This window comes from Hylobates moloch, unplaced genomic scaffold (assembly GCF_009828535.3).
Source record: "Hylobates moloch isolate HMO894 unplaced genomic scaffold, HMol_V3 SCAFFOLD_18, whole genome shotgun sequence".
Classification (NCBI taxonomy): Eukaryota; Metazoa; Chordata; class Mammalia; order Primates; family Hylobatidae; genus Hylobates; species Hylobates moloch.
In genome coordinates this window covers 65,388,447-65,406,703 of record NW_026652293.1, presented here as the reverse complement: position 1 = coordinate 65,406,703, position 18,257 = coordinate 65,388,447, and the positions used below count along the sequence as shown (strand labels likewise).

General features: G+C 38.6%; 1 protein-coding gene across 1 annotated transcript; it reads right to left on the bottom strand.

The window, feature by feature from the left end:
* Positions 1–13,324: 13,324 nt before the first annotated feature.
* MAP10 (microtubule associated protein 10) lies at positions 13,325–17,829 on the bottom strand. The gene has a single exon (XM_032137229.2). It carries the CDS (start codon positions 17,793–17,795, stop codon positions 15,078–15,080), a length of 2,718 nt encoding a protein of 905 aa, XP_031993120.2. The 5' UTR covers positions 17,796–17,829; the 3' UTR covers positions 13,325–15,077.
* Between the last annotated feature and the right edge of the window lie 428 nt (positions 17,830–18,257).

Below are 18,257 nucleotides of genomic sequence, written 5' to 3'. Positions count from 1 at the left end.
ACAAAATTGGGGCCGGACGTGGTGGCTCACACCTATAATCCTCGTGCTTTGGGAGGCCCAGGCAGACCGATTGCCTGAGCTCAGAAATTCAAAACCAGCCTGGCCAACATGGTGAAACCCCATCTCTACTAAAATATAAAAAATTAGCTGGGTGTGGTGGTGGATGCTTGTAGTCCCAGCTACTCGAGCACCTGAGGCATGAGAATCGCTTGAACCCGGAAGGCAGAGGTTGCAGTGAGCCAAGATTGTGCCACTGCTCTCCAGCCTGGGCAACAGTGTGAGATTGTCTCAAAAAAAAAAAAAATTAAAGATTCTTTATTTGTTTTTGTAAATATAATAGGGAAAGTTTCCCATACATCAAGAATGGCCTGGAAATAGCAGTATATTAATCAGTAAATTTTGGTGTTTCAAACAGAGATGTTTGATCCAGAAAAACTAAAGAACATTTATCACGACACAGATTTGTTTTTCCATTTAATTAAATCAAGAGGGTCTTTCAATATTTTTGTAAGAGGGCTGGAAAGAAAGCGGAAATTTGTACAAATTAATAAGCAACATTAATCACATGCCTACTGTGTACACGAATTATTCTGGTTGCAAGTGAGAGACCTAAAAATCTAAAATGGTCTTTTTTTAAAAAATGAATTTACTCGTTAATGCAATTTAACAGTCCAAGAATTAACTCTTTTCAGATGTATGACGTAAGACTCAACGTGACCAGGACTGTTTCTATGTTTTTATTTTTTGGTGTTGGCTCCTCCTTGGGAAGAATCTCTCTTGTGATTGCTTCCAAGATGGGTTCCAACATACTTCATCATTCAGACCCAGTGGGAAAAAGAGAATGTTCCTCCCCGAACAGTTTTAAAACATTTCCTGATGTGAAATCATGTGCCATCCAATTACCCTTCCTGGAAGAGTAAATATGCTTGCTGCTTTAAACTAGAGGTGGGATTAAGCTCATCAAATCACAATGCTCAATAGAAGTGATTGAGGAGCTTTCCCAGAGGAAAATTACAGTAAACTGTTATAGCTAAAGAAAAGTGAATGGATTCTAGGTGGTAAAATTAATAGATGTTCACTACAGTCCTCTAGAAGATTATTTAGAGAATAAAAAGACGTTTTAAATGCATTCCTAGCCACAAAATTATCACATAGAAGCAACGAATAAACTACAGATACATGAAAAATAATTGCAATTAAAGACTCAGAATTCTAAGTGGTAAGTTAGTTGTACAAATAACAAATGCATCTCAGAGGAGAAAACATCGCTGTGTTTCAATGATTAGCCAAATGTTATCCCTTCATTTAATGGTTTTGGTAATAGCATGATGCTTTAAAATGTTCCTGCTCAATCTCGGCTTTTTTGAATTCTTGAGTTTTAACCATGCCGTTAAGTGATTTGTCTTGGGGCCTTAGACCCAAGATGTGAGGTTTTGAAATAATTTTCCTGTGATCGCAATAAAGATAATAAATTGATTATCATTTGAAATGCTTTTCCATTGAGCCTTAATGCCTTTCTTTTTTACTTTCTTGAACATATATAATGGAAAACATCTTTATAATTATTCCCAAGTACTGCAACTTTAATCTCCATTGTGTAATTGAAATTTTCTCTGCAGCTAAGTGGTTTTTCTGGATCCTTAACAGGCTAAGAACATCTAAATGTTGATCATTTTCTCAAGGGAAAAGAGGAAAAACATATAGGGAGAGTAAATCTTTGTTGTTGTTGTGGTAAAGAAAATTCTCTCTTCAGTTTCCATTGCCATTTTTTTGTGAACGTTTTTTAAAAAAACACTACTTTTTTCTTACTTAAATGCCTAAGTATCTATTCATTAAACGAATATTTATTGAATGCAAAAAATAATGTTATATAACATTATTGATATATTATATGTTGTAATAAACTATGAAAGAATTAACAAATGCAATGATAGAAAATAATGCGGTGAGGGCAAGGTGAGATTGAGAAACTTAATTTGATAGGATTTTCATAATGCCTCTCTGAAGAAGTGACATTTAAACAGAAACCTAAAAGATGAGAAGAGCGTGTGAAAAACAGAGTAATAAGTGCTCCGTGTAGGAGATGGAGAGTTCCCTGCAAGGGGAACAGCTCAAGCAAAGGCCCTGGGGTGTAAATGAGTTCTCCATGTTTAAGGAACAACAGTGGGGACAGTGTGCCTGGAACATCAGAGGGCACGTTGGAGTGAGGTATGAGCTGCATTTGGAGAGGCAAGTAGAGATCCGACCATACGGGGGCTTGTAAGCCTATGATCAAGAACTTGGATTTTACTGAAAATGCAGAAGAACTAAAAGAAAGAACTAAAAGAACTAAAATACTAAAAGAACGCCATTAATGTGTTTTAAGCAGTGAAGAATTACAGCCTGATAGATATTTTTAAAGATAACTCTGTCTGCCACGCAGTGAATAGATTGAATGAGGCAAAGCTGAAAATGGGAAGAACAGTAAAGAGGCTGCTGTAACACTTAGCCATGGCTTATTTCAAGGTGTGGGTAGGAAGCAGTGCCACCAGGATGGGTTGATGGATTGGATGTGGAAGGTGAATAGAAGGGACAATGATGCCAGTTTTCTGGCTTAAGTCATCAGAGAGGTGGTGGCTCTCCAAAACTGGGAAGATGCATCAGTCAGGATCTTGGCAGGAAACAGATGGTACACTCAGACAATATCACTGATGAAAGTTTAATGGCAGGTGCTATATACAAAGCAGTGGACAGAGTTAAGAGAAACAAACGAGGGATGGCGAAGGACTCCAGAACTACCTATGTAAGAAGCCATTATCCTTCCTAAGTCTGAAAGGGCAAGTGGAGTAGTCACTTCCTGAAACTGAGAGTTGTAGTTATAGCCACAGCTAAAAAAAAAAAAAAAAAGTTCCATGAAACTTCTGACTTATATGTAGAAATGCAGCCACTACCAACTCAAGGCTAGCAAGAAGGGAGCCAGGGAACTCAATACCCCAACTTTTCTCTCCTCCTGCCCTCCAATCTCCTGCCCGACCCTACCACCAACAAACCTGAAATAGACGCCGAAATCCAAAGTTGACCACTGATGCAGCCTATACAGGTAGCAGCATCCTGGGCTCAAAGCAGGGTGGAGAAAGGTACAGAGAAAATAGAGGGTGTAATGGAGAATGCTCAGTACCGATAACTAGTAGAGGAACTATTTTGGGGAGTGGGAATCAAAAGTCACATTTTGTACTCATTAAGTTTGAGACACCTGTGAAATATAAATTGATATTTCAGGTAGAAATATGAGTCTATAACTCAGAAAAGAGATTTGTGTTGAAAATTAAAATAGGGAAGTTATCAGCATCTAGGTTGTTTTTAAAGCAATAGGAGAGATGAGATAACTGAGACAGTTTAGAGAGAGATTTAAAAGAACAGGAGTAAGAGCTAGAATCCAGTATTTGGATGTACAGTGAGAGTCTAGAAAGGTAGGGGAAGAATTAGAAGAGTGGGATGTCAAGAAATGCAAGAATGGAAAGTGGCAGAAGATATAGTAAGTAGGTAAGTATGTTGAATACAACTGAGAGGTCAGTAAAATAAATACAGAAACGTGTTCATTGGAGTCAGTGAAACTAATAGACAATCTTTGACTCCTTTTTTACTTTTCAAAATCATATTTTTAAAAATCTTTAGGCCAGGTACGGTGGCTCATGCCTGTAATCCCAACACTTTGGGAGGCCAAGGTGGGTCAATCATGAGGTCAGGAGTTCGAGACCAGCCTGGCCAACATGGTGAAACCCTGTCTGTACTAAAGATATAGCCGGGCGTGGTGGCACATGCCTGTAATCCCAGCTACTCGGGAGGCTGAGGCAGGAGAATCACTTGAACCTGGGAGGCAGAGGTTGCAGTGAGCCAAGATCACGCCACTGCACTCCAGCATGGGTGACAGAGTGAGATTCCTTCTCAAAAACAAACAAACAAACAAAAAAAAACTTTAAACAACTTTACATGTTTCATAAAAGTATATAAAGTACACTAAATTTTAAAACTTTAGGAAACAACAGCAGTCCAACTGATATTTTTAATCATATATTAATAAAATTAGGTCCCCAAACAATGTGAGCACCAAGTTCTACCACAAAGAAACACAAGGCCCAGACATATTTATAGGCAAGTTTTACCAACCCTTAAAGGACAAATCACTCCAATATGTTAAGAAATCTATTTCCTTGATCTTCAAAAAGTGACCCTATAATTCACATGGAAGAAAAAGGGCCAAAAAGGGTCTAGAAAAGCACTTTTCAAAGTGTGATTAGAAATTCTTAAGGGTTCCCAAGAACCTTTTGGGAAGGGTCAGGACGGGGTCCATGAGGTCAAAACCATTTTCATAATAATGCTGAAACGTTATTTGCCATATTCACTCTCATTCTCTCATTAGTGTACTGTGGAGTTTTCCAGAGGCTACATAATATGTGATATCTTGACAGATTGAATGAAGAAGCAAGTATGAGGCTCTAGCTATCTTCAATTAAACAGATATGATAATCTAGCTATCTTCTATTAAGCCAGGCATTTTTTAAAATGGCAAAACTGTAAAATAATGCCATTCTTCTCAATGTTTGCTTTGGAAAATTTATTACCTTTATTTTAAAAACGTTATATTAACATGCAATGGGTTTGCTAATATTACTTTTAAATGAATTCATAAATAAGCATTAAATATCTTAACTTTTAATTTCTAATAGAGCAAATATTGATGGATATAATCCGCGTTTAAAAAACTCTTTGGAATTTTCAGTAATTTCTAAAAATGTAAGGGGTTCCTGAGACCAAAAGTTTGAGAACTCCTGGCTTAACATAAAAAAGGAAGAAAAATAGAGGGTAGGCTTTTCTCTCTGAATATCAAGACTGACTGTAAAGCTAGGGTAGTTAAATATATAGCAGTAAAAATGAAAACATCTATCCTTTACCAGTTTTGGGCAGGAGGTGAAGAAACAAGAACTCTCACATGCTGCTAGTGGCATGGTCAATGGTTCAACTGCTTTGGAGAGTGATTTGGCAATGTTGAAGATATGCATAACTTAGGGCCTGGTATTCCAGTTCTACATATAAAACCCTAAGGAAATTCGAGCGCATGTGAACAGAGAGACAAGAATATGAATTGCAGCACTATTTCCATTAAGGGAAATCTGGAAACAACCTATGCATCCCCCAGTAGAAATGGGAAGGAAATACAGCAAGCCTAGAGCAAGAGTTACTCCTTGGAAGGGAGGCCAAAGCAATGGGGAGGGGAAACAAAAGACTTTCAGTTGTATCTGTTTATTTATGAGAAAATAAGGGAGGGAGGGAGAAAGAGAAAGACTGAAAACACAGCACAGTGTCATCACTGAGTTAAATCTGGGTGATGTGTACATAGGAGTTCGTTGTGTTATTTATTCTTCTGAATGTTTGAAATACTACATAATAAAAACAAGCTACTGGGACCACATTCATTTGCATTATCGTTCTGTATAGTGCACACAGTGAAACTGGTTGCCTACAAAGAGAATGTTAAAATTTAAATTCAGGTACAAAGTGGTCTAAATATATACCACAGTCTAGCTCTTCCTAACACTCTGATAGTGTTAAAGGAAGTTTTATTTGTTGTGAGTTTTATAACCAAGCTATTTGAAGGAATGCAGTTGAAGCATGGAGATCAGAGCGTTTCAATCTTCTGGTGTCTCCTAGGAGGTGCCATATGTTGGAATCATTGTCAGCCAGAAAAACATCCACTACAAAAGTGCATCCTTCTCGGGGAAGTCAGTTTGCATAACTTATCCCAAGAGCAAATTCAGACAATGGGGCAGCATCAAGAATGGGCAGTGATATCACCCTTGTCTGTGGTCATCTCCATTCTTAAGCCAGGTGGATCCAAATATCATCAGCCAAGTGGATTGGTTTGAGGGATTATCAAAATAGTTTTGTCTTGGTTTACACCTTGAGACAGCAGGGGACTAAGCAAGCTAGTTTCATGGATCATTATTCCCAGTGTCCAACCTCCAAATTTCTGGACAGCAGAGTAACTCTTAGCTAAGCAGTGAGGTAGACAAAGTATGAAACACCCTAATTTGTAAGATAAGAATTTATGCTAGTATTGATTATTGTTTCTACTCAATTCCACCTACATTCATGAAGCATATATGCTATGGTTTGAATGTTTTCGTCTGCTCCAAAATTCATGTTAAAACTTAATCTCCAATGCAACATATGAAGAGATGTGGCCTTTAGGATGTGATTGAGTCATGTCATAAATGGAATTAGGTGCCCTTATGAAAGGGCCTGATGAAGGGAGTTCATCTCTCTCGCTCTTCTGTCCCTTCTTCCATGTAAGGACACAGTATTCATCCCCTCCAGAGGATACAGAAACATGGTACCATCTTGGAATTGGAGATTGGGTCCTCACCAGTCACTGAACCTGCTGGTGCCAGGATATTAGACTCCCAGCCTTCAGAACTGTAAGAAATAAATTTCTGTTTTTTAAATAAATTACCCAGTCTGTGGTATTTTATTATACCAGCACAAACGGACTGAGACAATATATTTTGTGAAGGCACTATGCTAGCCTCCTTGCTAGTGATTAGGGAGAAAAAAATTAAGACATTCTCAACATACACATCTGTACAGGTAGCTGGCACAGGTAAACCTGATTTTATTTATTTAAGTTAGCACTGCCAACTGCTTTTCCTAAGGGGACACAGAAAACTCTGCAAGGAAAGTTCTTGGACTCTTCCCATAACACTATAAAGGTCACTCTTGGTTATGTAAATAGAAGTAGAACAACATATGTTATGGGTTGAACATTTGTCACCTTCCAAACTCATGTTGAAATTAATTGCCATTGGAACGGTATTAGGAAGAAGGACGGTTAAGAGGTGGTTAGGCCATGAGGGCTCTGTCCTCATGAATAGATTCATGTCATTATCATGGGAATGGGTTCCTTATAAAAAGATGAGTTTGTCCTCCTTTCGACTCTCTTTCAGTCACTCACCTTTGGCCATGTTATGATATAGCAGAAGTCCCTCTCCAAGTGCCAGCCCCTCAGTCTTGTACTTCTTAGCCTCCAGAACTGTGAGCCAATAAACTTCAGTTCATCTAAATTCCCAGTCTGTGGCATGCAGTTATAGCAGCATAAATGAACTAAGACAACATCTATTAGCCTACAAATCTCAGATTCTTTTTGTGATTCGGTGGAAATGGAGAGAGGGAAAGTAAATTTGCATGGAGTTAAGTAGGCTTCAGTGAAGAATAAGATAAAGCCCATGACCCTTTCTCTTCAGATGATTAAAATTATTAGGAACTCTGAGGTTTTAGGATAATGTCAGTCAAAGTTCTCTTGTAGGAAAGGACCTTAAAAACCCAAAGAAAACAAGGAAAGTAAGAACCTGTACTAGCGGTCCTTGTTCCACACAGAATATATAGATCATGATGAGGAAGGCCTTTAAGACAACTTCAGACCCAGCCACCCCATAAATGTTAGCTTGTGAGTAAAAACCATAATCACTTGTACCTTGGAGATCTGTATGGCAATCAGAACCAGGGAGGCAACTGGTCTTTAGATGCAACACTGTGTCACAGCAATAGAAGCCACAGCAGTTGAAAACCAAGCCTAGTTGGTGGGCAACATGGCCTGGCATTTGTAAGCAAGACCAACCATGCAAATAAGGCCAAGTAAGCTTCTCAGGATCTTGGACCATTTAGGATGATGGATTTCATAAAAGCTTGGTGCTGGATTTCCTGCTAACATAAATATATGGAGCTAGAATAATCCACTGGAATGTAAAAAGGGGATTGTTATATTTATACCCCACACTAGTGCAGGGGGCCATACTGGTTACACTTACATATCCCAAGAACATCGGCAAAACAACCCATTTGAAGGGCATAGCACTACTATAGAAGTCTGCAACTAGTGCTAAAGAAACATTATTAAGAAAGTCCTTTGGGAGGCCAAGGCGGGTGGATCACAAGGTCAGGAGATCGAGACCATCCTGGCTAACACGGTGAAACCTCGTCTCTACTAAAAATACAAAAAATTAGCTGGGCGTCTTGGCGGGCGCCTGTAGTCCCAGCTACTCGGGAGACTAAGGTAGGAGAATGGCGTGAATCCGGGAGGCGGAGCTTGCAGTGAGCCGAGATCGTGCCACTGCACTCCAGCCTGGGCAACACAGTGAGACTGTGTCTCAAAAAAAAAAAAGAAAGCCAATCTTTATAAAAATCCTTGGAAATCACCGTAACTGACAAGAATAGAGACAGTTAATAAATGATTATGTATTGTTCAATAATTTCATGTTATGTACTGAAAATACTGTATGCAGAATCACATTAGCTCTACCTCCCAAGAGTTGCTATGAGTAATCCTGTATACAAGTGTTAGAAGCCAAATTTGTCAGTAGTGTGAAATGTAGGCATTTTAGTTCAGACTGTAAAATTAAGATTTTAAAGATAATGTTCTAGATTGTGAAGAGAAAATTTGTAGCCCCCAACAGAGAATGCTCCAGTATGATACACATGACTATGTCCACAAAGGTAGTGCCAAATACTGTATGTACTTGGATAACACAATGGAAAACCTGTAAGCAATTGGATTTGCCTCTACCCGCTTGGAGTAACAACCAGGGCCAGCTACACAATTTGTGGCACTCCGTCAAAAATGAAAATGTAGGTCTTATTGCTCAAAAAAGGAATAAAAATAGATCTTTCTTAAACTACCTAAACTATAAAGCTTTTTCCTTTCTTTCAAAGTCTCCCCCTCTTGATTTGCCATGGTGTTTTTCATTGGCCACTTGCATTATTTTTCCATTATGGCTGCATAACAAATTAGCAGCTTAAAACAACAGCCATGTTTTCTGACAGTGTTCATGAGTCAGGAGTCCAGGCATTGCTTAGGTGGGTCCTCTGCTCGAGGTATCTAAAATAGTCAGATGTGTAAAATCAAAGGATGGAATGGTGGTTGTCAGGGGCTGAGATGAGGGGGATATGGGAAATTATTAATCATTGGGCATAAAGTGTCAGTCAAGCAAGGTTAATAAGCTCTAGAGAGCTGCTGTGCAACACTGTGCCCACAGTCAACAAGAAAGAATTGTATGCTTAAAAATTTGCTAGAAGCGTAGATCTCATATTAAGTGTTCTTACCACAACAAAATAAAATAAACTGGAATTTAATCTAATGATAGACTCTGATTCTGGAAATGACATTATAAGGATTGAAGAAACATTATTTTTCTGAGATTTATGCTGAAAGTCTTTCAGTTTCTCTATGAAAGTGAGAAAGGCAATGAATATGGAAAACAGCCTGTTTCCTCATCTATATTAATACTTAGCTCACAGGGTTCCGGTAAAGATGAAGTGAAATAGTGGAAGTCCTTCATAAGCTGTAAAGTGCTATTCAGTATAAGAAGACATTAGTGTTAAAATTAATGACAACAACACATCAACAAATTATTAGCAATCCTATTTGCCAATGAAAAATAAAGCCATAATTTTAGTAAGATCCTGCCTCTCACACTGGTTTTTAGAGGTTGACAGTAGGAACTCACACTGTGATCAGTGAGGTAGGAAGAGGGCACCAAGAAATCACTGTAGAAAAGAAGCACTAGAATGGAAGGAAGTTTTCCCTGAAAATACAAGTTCTGCCCTCCGACATACTTGGCTTCTGGCTATTACAGAGAATATCAGGGATACAGAGTACTTTGCTAACAAGAAGCGTGCATGTTCATACTCAGGACTTTTTTTTTTTTTTTTTTTGAGATGGAGTCTCGCTTTTGTCGCCCATGCTGAACTTTCTCAGGAGATTACAAAGATCTTTTCCCTCAGGTTAATAAACACTATCCCAAAGTACTTGGAAATAGTCTTAAAAATGTTGGATATGCAAGAAACAATTTTCAGGCCAACTCTTTTGACAATAGACTCCTCTGTATCTAAAGCAATCCACTATTTGTTATGTCATTCTGAGTCCAGAATTCAGTCCCAATTCACTCCACAAGGTTGATGCTGAAATTGTAAGTAATGAGATACAGTACTCAAGGCAGCCGATGGGTGTGAGACTCTCTGTGATTGAACAGCTTCCCTTAATAAAACAAAATGTGAAGTGCTCCAAGGTCTTTAGTAAAGAAAAGCTGAACGAGAAATCTTTGGGTAAAAAGAAGGGACTTTCTAAAAGCCCCTATATATTTTTTCTCAGTCTTTTGATAATGTAGACTCAGGATATGCTGCTCTCCCTTTAGGATTTCTGCTCAATTATAGCCACAACCAAAGTCATTTCCTACTGCTTGTATGGATCAACTAGAAGATCCTTCAAAAAGAACGATATTAAAAACAAGAAGCACATAAAAAGGGACACAACATAGAGTATCCTAAATAGTCAAGCTACAAGTATAGGTTTCCGATCCTGCAGTAACCAACTGACTTACTGACTCATAGACCTCTTCTCTTCCATGTTCTTTCTGAATATGACCTTCAGCTGTTACCTTGTCTCACTATTGCTCAGGAGCTCATCTAATCTCCTGTGCTGCCCTGTTCCTGGAAAGCACAAACTTCCTTTCAATTTAAAACCCAAATCTTTTTGTGGATTTCTGCTACCAAGGGCTCTACTACTCAGTTACAGTGTCTGGCCTGAAAGCTAAGTCTCATCCCTTCCCAACTCGTTCTGTAAGTTTCTACCTATTTTATTATGATGCATTATGACAGCTTCTTCCCCACTCACCCCATCCCCACCCCAGACCTCAAGGTATTCAAAAGAAAGAATAAACATTTTTTGTGTACCTATTATGAAAAAACATGGAATATATAAACAGGAAAAAAAAATTGTTTAGGAGGTTTTAAAACAACCTCCTATAGGAGGGGCTACTTACCTAGATTTGCAGGTAAACGTATGCTTCCCAGTACTGATACACCACTTTCTTGCTCTTTTAGAAAATTTTGTCTTTACTGGGGACCTGGATCAGTGTTTCCTTTCTTTCTGTATTGTTAGGACATTTTGTAGTCCCCTCTCCTAAGTACTCTGCACAAAGCTAGATGTCCCATTTTGCTTAATAGTCTGAGAAGGGCTCCTTCTTCTGCTTGGTTTTGTGGCTGTGCTCTGTGACCTAAAGTCTTCTTGCCTGGCCAGAAGTCTGTGCTGCCTCTTTTATCACCATGGACTTCTTTTGCCTTGCTATGCTATAGGAAAGTTGTTTAAACTTTCTGGAAGAAAGACTTGATTTCTTGACTGAAGCTTTAATTGAAAATACATCCCCCTAGGCTGGAATACAGATACCATGGTGCATTCTTTGTAATATCATTAAATACATCACCTAACACTCACTCACACTCACTGTCATATATGCTATATATGTTATTTGACTCAATCCTGAAACCAATTCTATAATGAAGAAAGTCTCCAAGGATTAAAATAATCAAGGATGCAAAAGCCATTTTTCTGTCTCCAATGACCAGGTTTATACCATTTTAATTTGCCATGAGGGTTAGTAGTCGCTCCAATAACATTGAGACAGTTTGAATATATGTTTTGGTGTCAAAGGTAAAAAATAGTTTTTCTCCTTGGTCCCAATACCTATTCTAGTAGGTAACCTTGAGCCCACCCCAGCTTCTTCCCTGTCCTCAGGGTTCTGCTTTTCCCTCAGTTGTCCCTTAACCTGCTCCTATGCCCAAGCCCTGCCGACCAGCTTGAACTTTATCTTGGGCTCTGTTGGAAAATACCATCTTCTCATTTCTCCGGAAGCACTCTCGTGGGGCTGTGTTGAAGAGTGGATTTGTAACCAATTTTTTCATCAACGTAATCCCAACTGCTTTGTGTCTTCCAGAAGTTCCTCAAACTGGGTGTCTTGTCCACCACCATCATTTTCCTTGTTTTCCAAGGCTACTTTGGGTGCATTCATATTTTTACATCTGTCATTTCAGTGGAATTTTGGAAGGAAAACACTATAACCTTTCCTTAGTACACAATTTTGAAGCAAAACCTCTTAGTAAGTTTTCTAATTTTTTTCTAGAATTATTATAGTTCAGTAAAACAGAGATCTGCGAAGAGTTTTTAAAAACAAGGAAATACTTCTAACACTAAGGCTTGGCACTCCAAGCTAATGAAGATCCTCCTGAAGTCTGTTACTTCCAGGCATGACAGTTAGGTCTCCAGAGAAAATCACTTAAGAAAGCCTTGGTCCTTGACCAAGTAAAGTTTTCCTTGTATCGTTTTAGGTTAAAAATAAGAAAAGAATGACTCAGCAAGTTTTGGCCTATATATTGCCATTCTGTACAACTCCCTAAATATTTAAATCTAAATTAAAACATCAACCGACTGAAGAATGTCCTTCTCTAGGCCCAAGGACACTTTGACGCAGGAAATTTAAATATTATTTATATGTTGCTTTGTTATGAAATTTATTTGCCTTGCCAACACCACAGTGTGGTAATTTAAAAGCTGGGTTTTTTAATTAACAGTCTTGACCCATATTTTGCTACCAATAAAAGTCTGGTTCCTAAGTGTAATTCCATACTAAATTCACTGCTTATACATGAAGAAAAATCTAAATTAATTGACATGTAATTGACATGTAATAATTGCATGATAGAAGTTTAATATCATTGTTCTTTGCATCTGAAAATTTCATCAATAGCATGCATATGAGTGAAGGGAAAAAATCCAGCGTACTGTATACATCTGCACAGCCCTCTGCAAATGTTTATGGGAAAAGTTCAGAGGACTTATTATTGGCGGTTGGTTCCTAAGCTGTAAACATTCAACATTACATAGAGGTAGGTCTTAACACCTTTTCTGCGGCTCACTTTGCATTTTAGACCCTCTCCCACTCAGCTTTGTCCATAGCAGTTTAGATACCCATGATGTTCAGAAGACCTTTTGGAAGGTTTGCAATAGCTTGGTTTTACAATGAAATGACAGTCTCCCTTATTTGTGACTTGAAATACTATTTCATGTTTCAATAATTTTAAGCAACTAAGGAGATAAATAAGGCTCCATGAATAGTATCTATTACAAAACTCTTTTAAAATAAGCTTGTAGATTGTAGAATTAAAACAGACTAGAATTTGTAGAATGTAATAGGAAGGACTGAATACATGAAAACAGATATTTTCACTAGAATTAGACTAGAAGAAACAATTATCACAATTCTAGAAATAAGTATTCATGGATTAACTCAAAGAGAAGCAGATTCAGCTACTCAGTTTTGTAATTTAAAGTGCATTAGTTCTTTGGTCTTGTTGTACCTTAGACATGCTAAATTAATCATTTTACTTATTGTTACCACAGACAATGACTTACTCTCTACCAAATAAAATGTTGGTTTATAAGGAATTATTTCTTTGATGATTCTGACATTGCTTATATTTTTATTGTCTCTTCCATAGTAATGACAAATTGCTATTAAACAATTTACACAGTTGACATCATTAAACACCTAGTTACAATACCTGGCATTACGATATTTTGATTTTGTGAAATGTTATACTACATGCTTTATATTTTAGAAAAATTAAGATCACAGCCACTAGCCACAGAAACATTTCATAGTTCAAAACTTTTACTGATATAATTTCTCTGCCTATTATTTTCAATAATTTAAAATTTTCAATATGTCATGACTACTTACTAGTGCTCATTTATAACCTAAAATAATCTGTTATTCTTATTGCTTAGAATTCCATTATTATACTTAGCATTTGAGGCTCTCTGTAATCTGGCATTTTCCTTACTCAACAAATGTCCTTTCTACCACTCAGTAGTATGAATCTATCATTCTATTCAAGATAATATTTTAAATTGTCCCATAAATGTATCAGGCTCATTCCATCATCCTTTTATTCACATTGCTCTCCAAAATGTAACATCCTCTTCTCTCTTTTTACCATCTATCTATATTCTAGTATTATGATCATTCAGAATACCTATATAATTAATTACCCCTAAAGAAAGGAAATTAGAATCTCACTTCATACATTCAAAAACGTTAGATATATTAAAAAGTCTAAAAATTAAAGTATAACACAGCTAGAAGAAAATATATGTAAATATTTGAACACAGAATAAAGTCTAAATATAAAACCTATGGAATAAATTATAAATTATCACTGGATTTCATAAAAACAAATTTTCATACACTAAAAATAACCATTGAACAAACTGAAATGACAAAAAACTGAACTCCTATATCAGAAACTGTATAAAAGATACCTTTTTAAGTTTCCCTTTCCAAATATTTCAGAGAACGCCTGAAGGCTGTTTATATCAAGCAAAACAAAAATATTACAGTCAAACATATCTCCAATAAGGATTTTCTGCAGGTTTATTTTTAGGGAATCTGCTTATTTTTGCTGCTTAATTCTAAATCCTCCCATTAGGTATTTTAAATGCCTGGGCTTCATTTTTTTCAACAAATGTTTTTATTGCACTGCAGCCACATGCCAGGAATTGTGCTAGATACAAAAATGTACTGATGTGTAAAACAAATATGATCCCATCACACAACTGAAGCCTAGTGGAAGATAAACTTTAATCAAGTAATCACACAAATTGTGGCTTACAAAGAAAAGGCACAGAGCACTATGACAGCATATAAAAGCAACTTCACCTATTGGGGATATGGGATATGTATATGTCAAGGAAGACTTCTTATCTACATACAACTGTAAGCTCTTAAAACAGCAGGGACTCTATCATAAATAGATTCTGCACCTTTCTGCATCTAACACAGTAAGTCTTCTATATTTGTTAAATAATTTGTTCCAATTAAAATTTGAGCTGTCCTTACTAACTAGCCTTCTTTTTCAGCGGTGTGCGTGAAGTCAGCTTTAGAATGATCAATACTGTAGACTACACACTTTAAGAGAGACAATTTAAAAAGATACACTTTTATTCTTATGATTAAACAATTTAAAATCTGTTTATATGATTTAATAATCAATATTATCAGATTTAATGGTAAAATACCATTTAAACATCAAAGGAATAACATTCATATTTCTTTAAAAAATTATTCACATAATTCATGAACTAAAACAGCTTTAAAATTTTTTTCACTAACAGTACACACAGGTTGTTGAAAGTTTTTTAAAAGCATGTATTTTTACACTGTGTATCCTGGAAGTTTATTTATTACTAATTCACACATATCTTTGCATTGCTTGGAAATATTTAGTGAACCAACATCATCATTGTCTTCTTCAAAGTGATCTGATGTACTGCTATCCAGGACATTAAGTTCGGACACATTTGAAGGCAGGTAAGAACTCACTTGGGATGTTCGTGGTGACTGGCTTTTTTCTAAAGATTTCCAACTACTTCTTGTTTTAACAGAGATGTCTTGACCTCTTTTTGTAATTTTAGAATTGTGCTTACTATTTTGATCTATCTGGTTTTCTTTTTCTTCAGTCCAATGTGTTGAAGATAAATCACTAGCAGAGATACTAGATGCTTCCTCCAAACTTTTATCCTGAGTCTTTGAAATAGGAAATTTTCTGTATGAGTGCACAGGTGACCCGGCTGAAAAAGGTGGGCTAAGGATAGAACTCCTGTCACTATTTTTCTTTTTGGACACTTGTGTGTCACTAGACTTGCTTGTATATTGACTATGTTTTGGATTTTCTGTCCTTGAACTGCTATCATGAGCTTTTAAACTTCTGCTGGTGTCCTCAGAGGTACAGAAATCTTCAGAATAGCAAGGGCTAGACAAATCACCTGAATACTTCAGTTCTGAGATGTTTTCATAGCAACTATTTTTACCTGGTCTCTTGTCACTTATATCAGCCATAAGAATGTCACTATCTGTGGTTTTGACCTGTCTAATATCTATTTCCTTATCTACAATTCTGTCAACAACAGCATCCTGTTGGAAAACACATGGACTTTGGATTTTCATTTCCACATTTCCTCCCAGAATATTTGTAGGGGTAAGCCTTTCTGGAATAATGGAATCTGCAGGACTCACAACTTCTTCCAATGAAACATTATTGATTCTATTTTTACTACAATCAACTGTCTTTTTTTCAGTTGCATATTTCACATTAGTTTCTTCACTTGTGCTGGGATCATCAAAAACTCCACTGATTTGTCTTGAGGTATCACTATTTTCAGTAAAAGATGCATCTGAATCTAAATACTTATCTTTAGGCAGTTGTGGCTTCTGACTTTGTTCTGCAGAGCTTAATAGTTTAACTTTGGATGATGGAATTCTGAATTTTGTACCCAACATTTGTGATCGTGTTTTTCTATATAGTTCTCTTTTTTCATGTACCACCAACATATCAGGATTTGTCAGCTTTAAACGTAGTCTTAGTGTATTTGTTAAGCCATAAAGTAGCCTCCTTTTTGGAACTCTTTTATGGAGGGCACCACTGCTCTTTTCAGAATATTTATCTTCCTTACAGTTTTCAATTTGGTTCTTTTTATACTGAAGACTCACTGACTTTTCACATCCCCCCACAGAACGCTTATCCTTCTTGGATTCAGACTGGCATGTGGATTTGGCAGAAGATTCGGGTGACTTCTTATCCTCAGTCCTATATAACCAGGCTAGGTGAGGATGTATATGAGCAGGACTTGTCACAGGTTGGTCATATAACAAGGACAACTCAACTAACAAAGCATTTAACAAAGGCAACTGCCTTATTGTATTAATTCGATTTTGTTCAGTTTGACATGTTTGATTAGTTGCTCCTATATTCTGAATATGTGGAGGATTCACAAGCACTGGAGGATGCTCATGTGCTGCAGAACTTGGATGTTTTAGACAACTCCTGTGTGTTGGGGGATTTACACGCTTTTTTTCAGGAGAAGCACCATCCAATTCCTCAGGTACATTCATTTGAGGCTCAATGGAGATTTTAGCCTGTGCAGGGGGCGGTTTTTCTTGGGTCAAGTTAGTGTAATACAAAGGAGGAGGGCAAAATATATTGGTCTCCATGTCCAATTCTGTGACTTCCTCATTTAGGAAGCTAACATTTCTCCCATTGCCAGCACCTGAACATGTAACAACAGAATCGGTTTTGCCATTCTCCACAGAACCCACATTATCACATTCGGCCTTACTTGGGAAAACCATTTCCTTCAAATCCTTCTGTGCCTCTGGGATTTCTAACTCCCCCAGCGGCCTATCAGCCTCTTTTGGGCTTGGCTGTGAGACTGGCTGCTGCAGCTGCTGTCTTTCCTGCTGGGTTTGGGGACTGACCTCCGCTCCTCCTCCTGTGGGGCTGACGGTGAGGGGCTGCTCAAGTTGGCCCAGCAGGCGGCTTCCCAGGTCAGTCAGGCGGTAGGCCAGTGCAATGTCCCCAGTCCGCTCGCCCACTCGATTATGCAGGGGGAAACGTCCCCGGTGACGGTGGGAGCATCCGGAGGCGGCCGACCCCACGACCCTGTGCGCTGCGGTGGCCAGCGAAATGTCGCAGGCCCCCAGGAGCTGTGGGGTGGGCGTCGGGCGCCCAGGGGGCAGCTGCAGCAGCAAGGTGGCAAGCGGGGTCCGCAGGAGCCGGCGGTGCAGCGTAGCAGGCTGCAGGCGGAAGAGGCAGGACTTGCCGCGACCGAAGCGGATGACACCGGGCCACGGTTCGGGGGCGGGAGCGCCGGGGCCGTCAGGAGGGTAAACCAACAGCGTGGGGAAGTCCAGCAGGCGGAAGGCCACGGCGGGGCACAGACCGCGCGGCGACGAGGCCTCCCCCTGCTCCTTTTCCTCCTCTCCCTCCTCCTGCTCCACCGCAGCAGCGGGGGGCGGCAGGAGCCGGGCTTCCAAACGCACCCAGTCCACCAGCAGCTCCAGCGAGAAGAACCGCTCGGACAGCGACGCCGCCATTGCTGTTGCCCCAGGAAACGCCGCCACGGGCTCCACAAACGAGAAGCTGAAGCCCCGGGTTCTCACGAGAAACCGGAGCAAAAGGCATCGCTGCCCGCTATCTCGCGAGATTTGCGGAAGCGCTCCAGCAGGTCCCGGGCGGTGTCTGTTTTGCTGTTCAATGTATTTGGCCCCTTTGTATGCATACTTGTTGTGAGCCGTTTTTTGCCTCCAAACTTGTATTAAGACAATTGTTAATGATAATGCTGAGGATATAAGTGGTAAAAGACAGTGAGTTTTTTGGGTAATGGTTTTATCACTGCAGATCTTATGTAATTTGGGGGTCAGATCAATATACCTGAGGAATACTGAAAGAAAATCAGGACTCTCCTTCCTTTTCCATGCTAAAGAGAACCAGTTAGTTAACTGTCCACAGTGGGCCATCTCTGTGTCTGCTGTTCTACCCAAAAGATGGTGACACTG

What these genes read in the sequence shown, in the direction of transcription:
- MAP10 (XM_032137229.2), bottom strand. Translation starts at nt 17,795, where the DNA reads ATGGCGGCGTCGCTGTCCGAGCGGTTCTTCTCGCTGGAGCTGCTGGTG.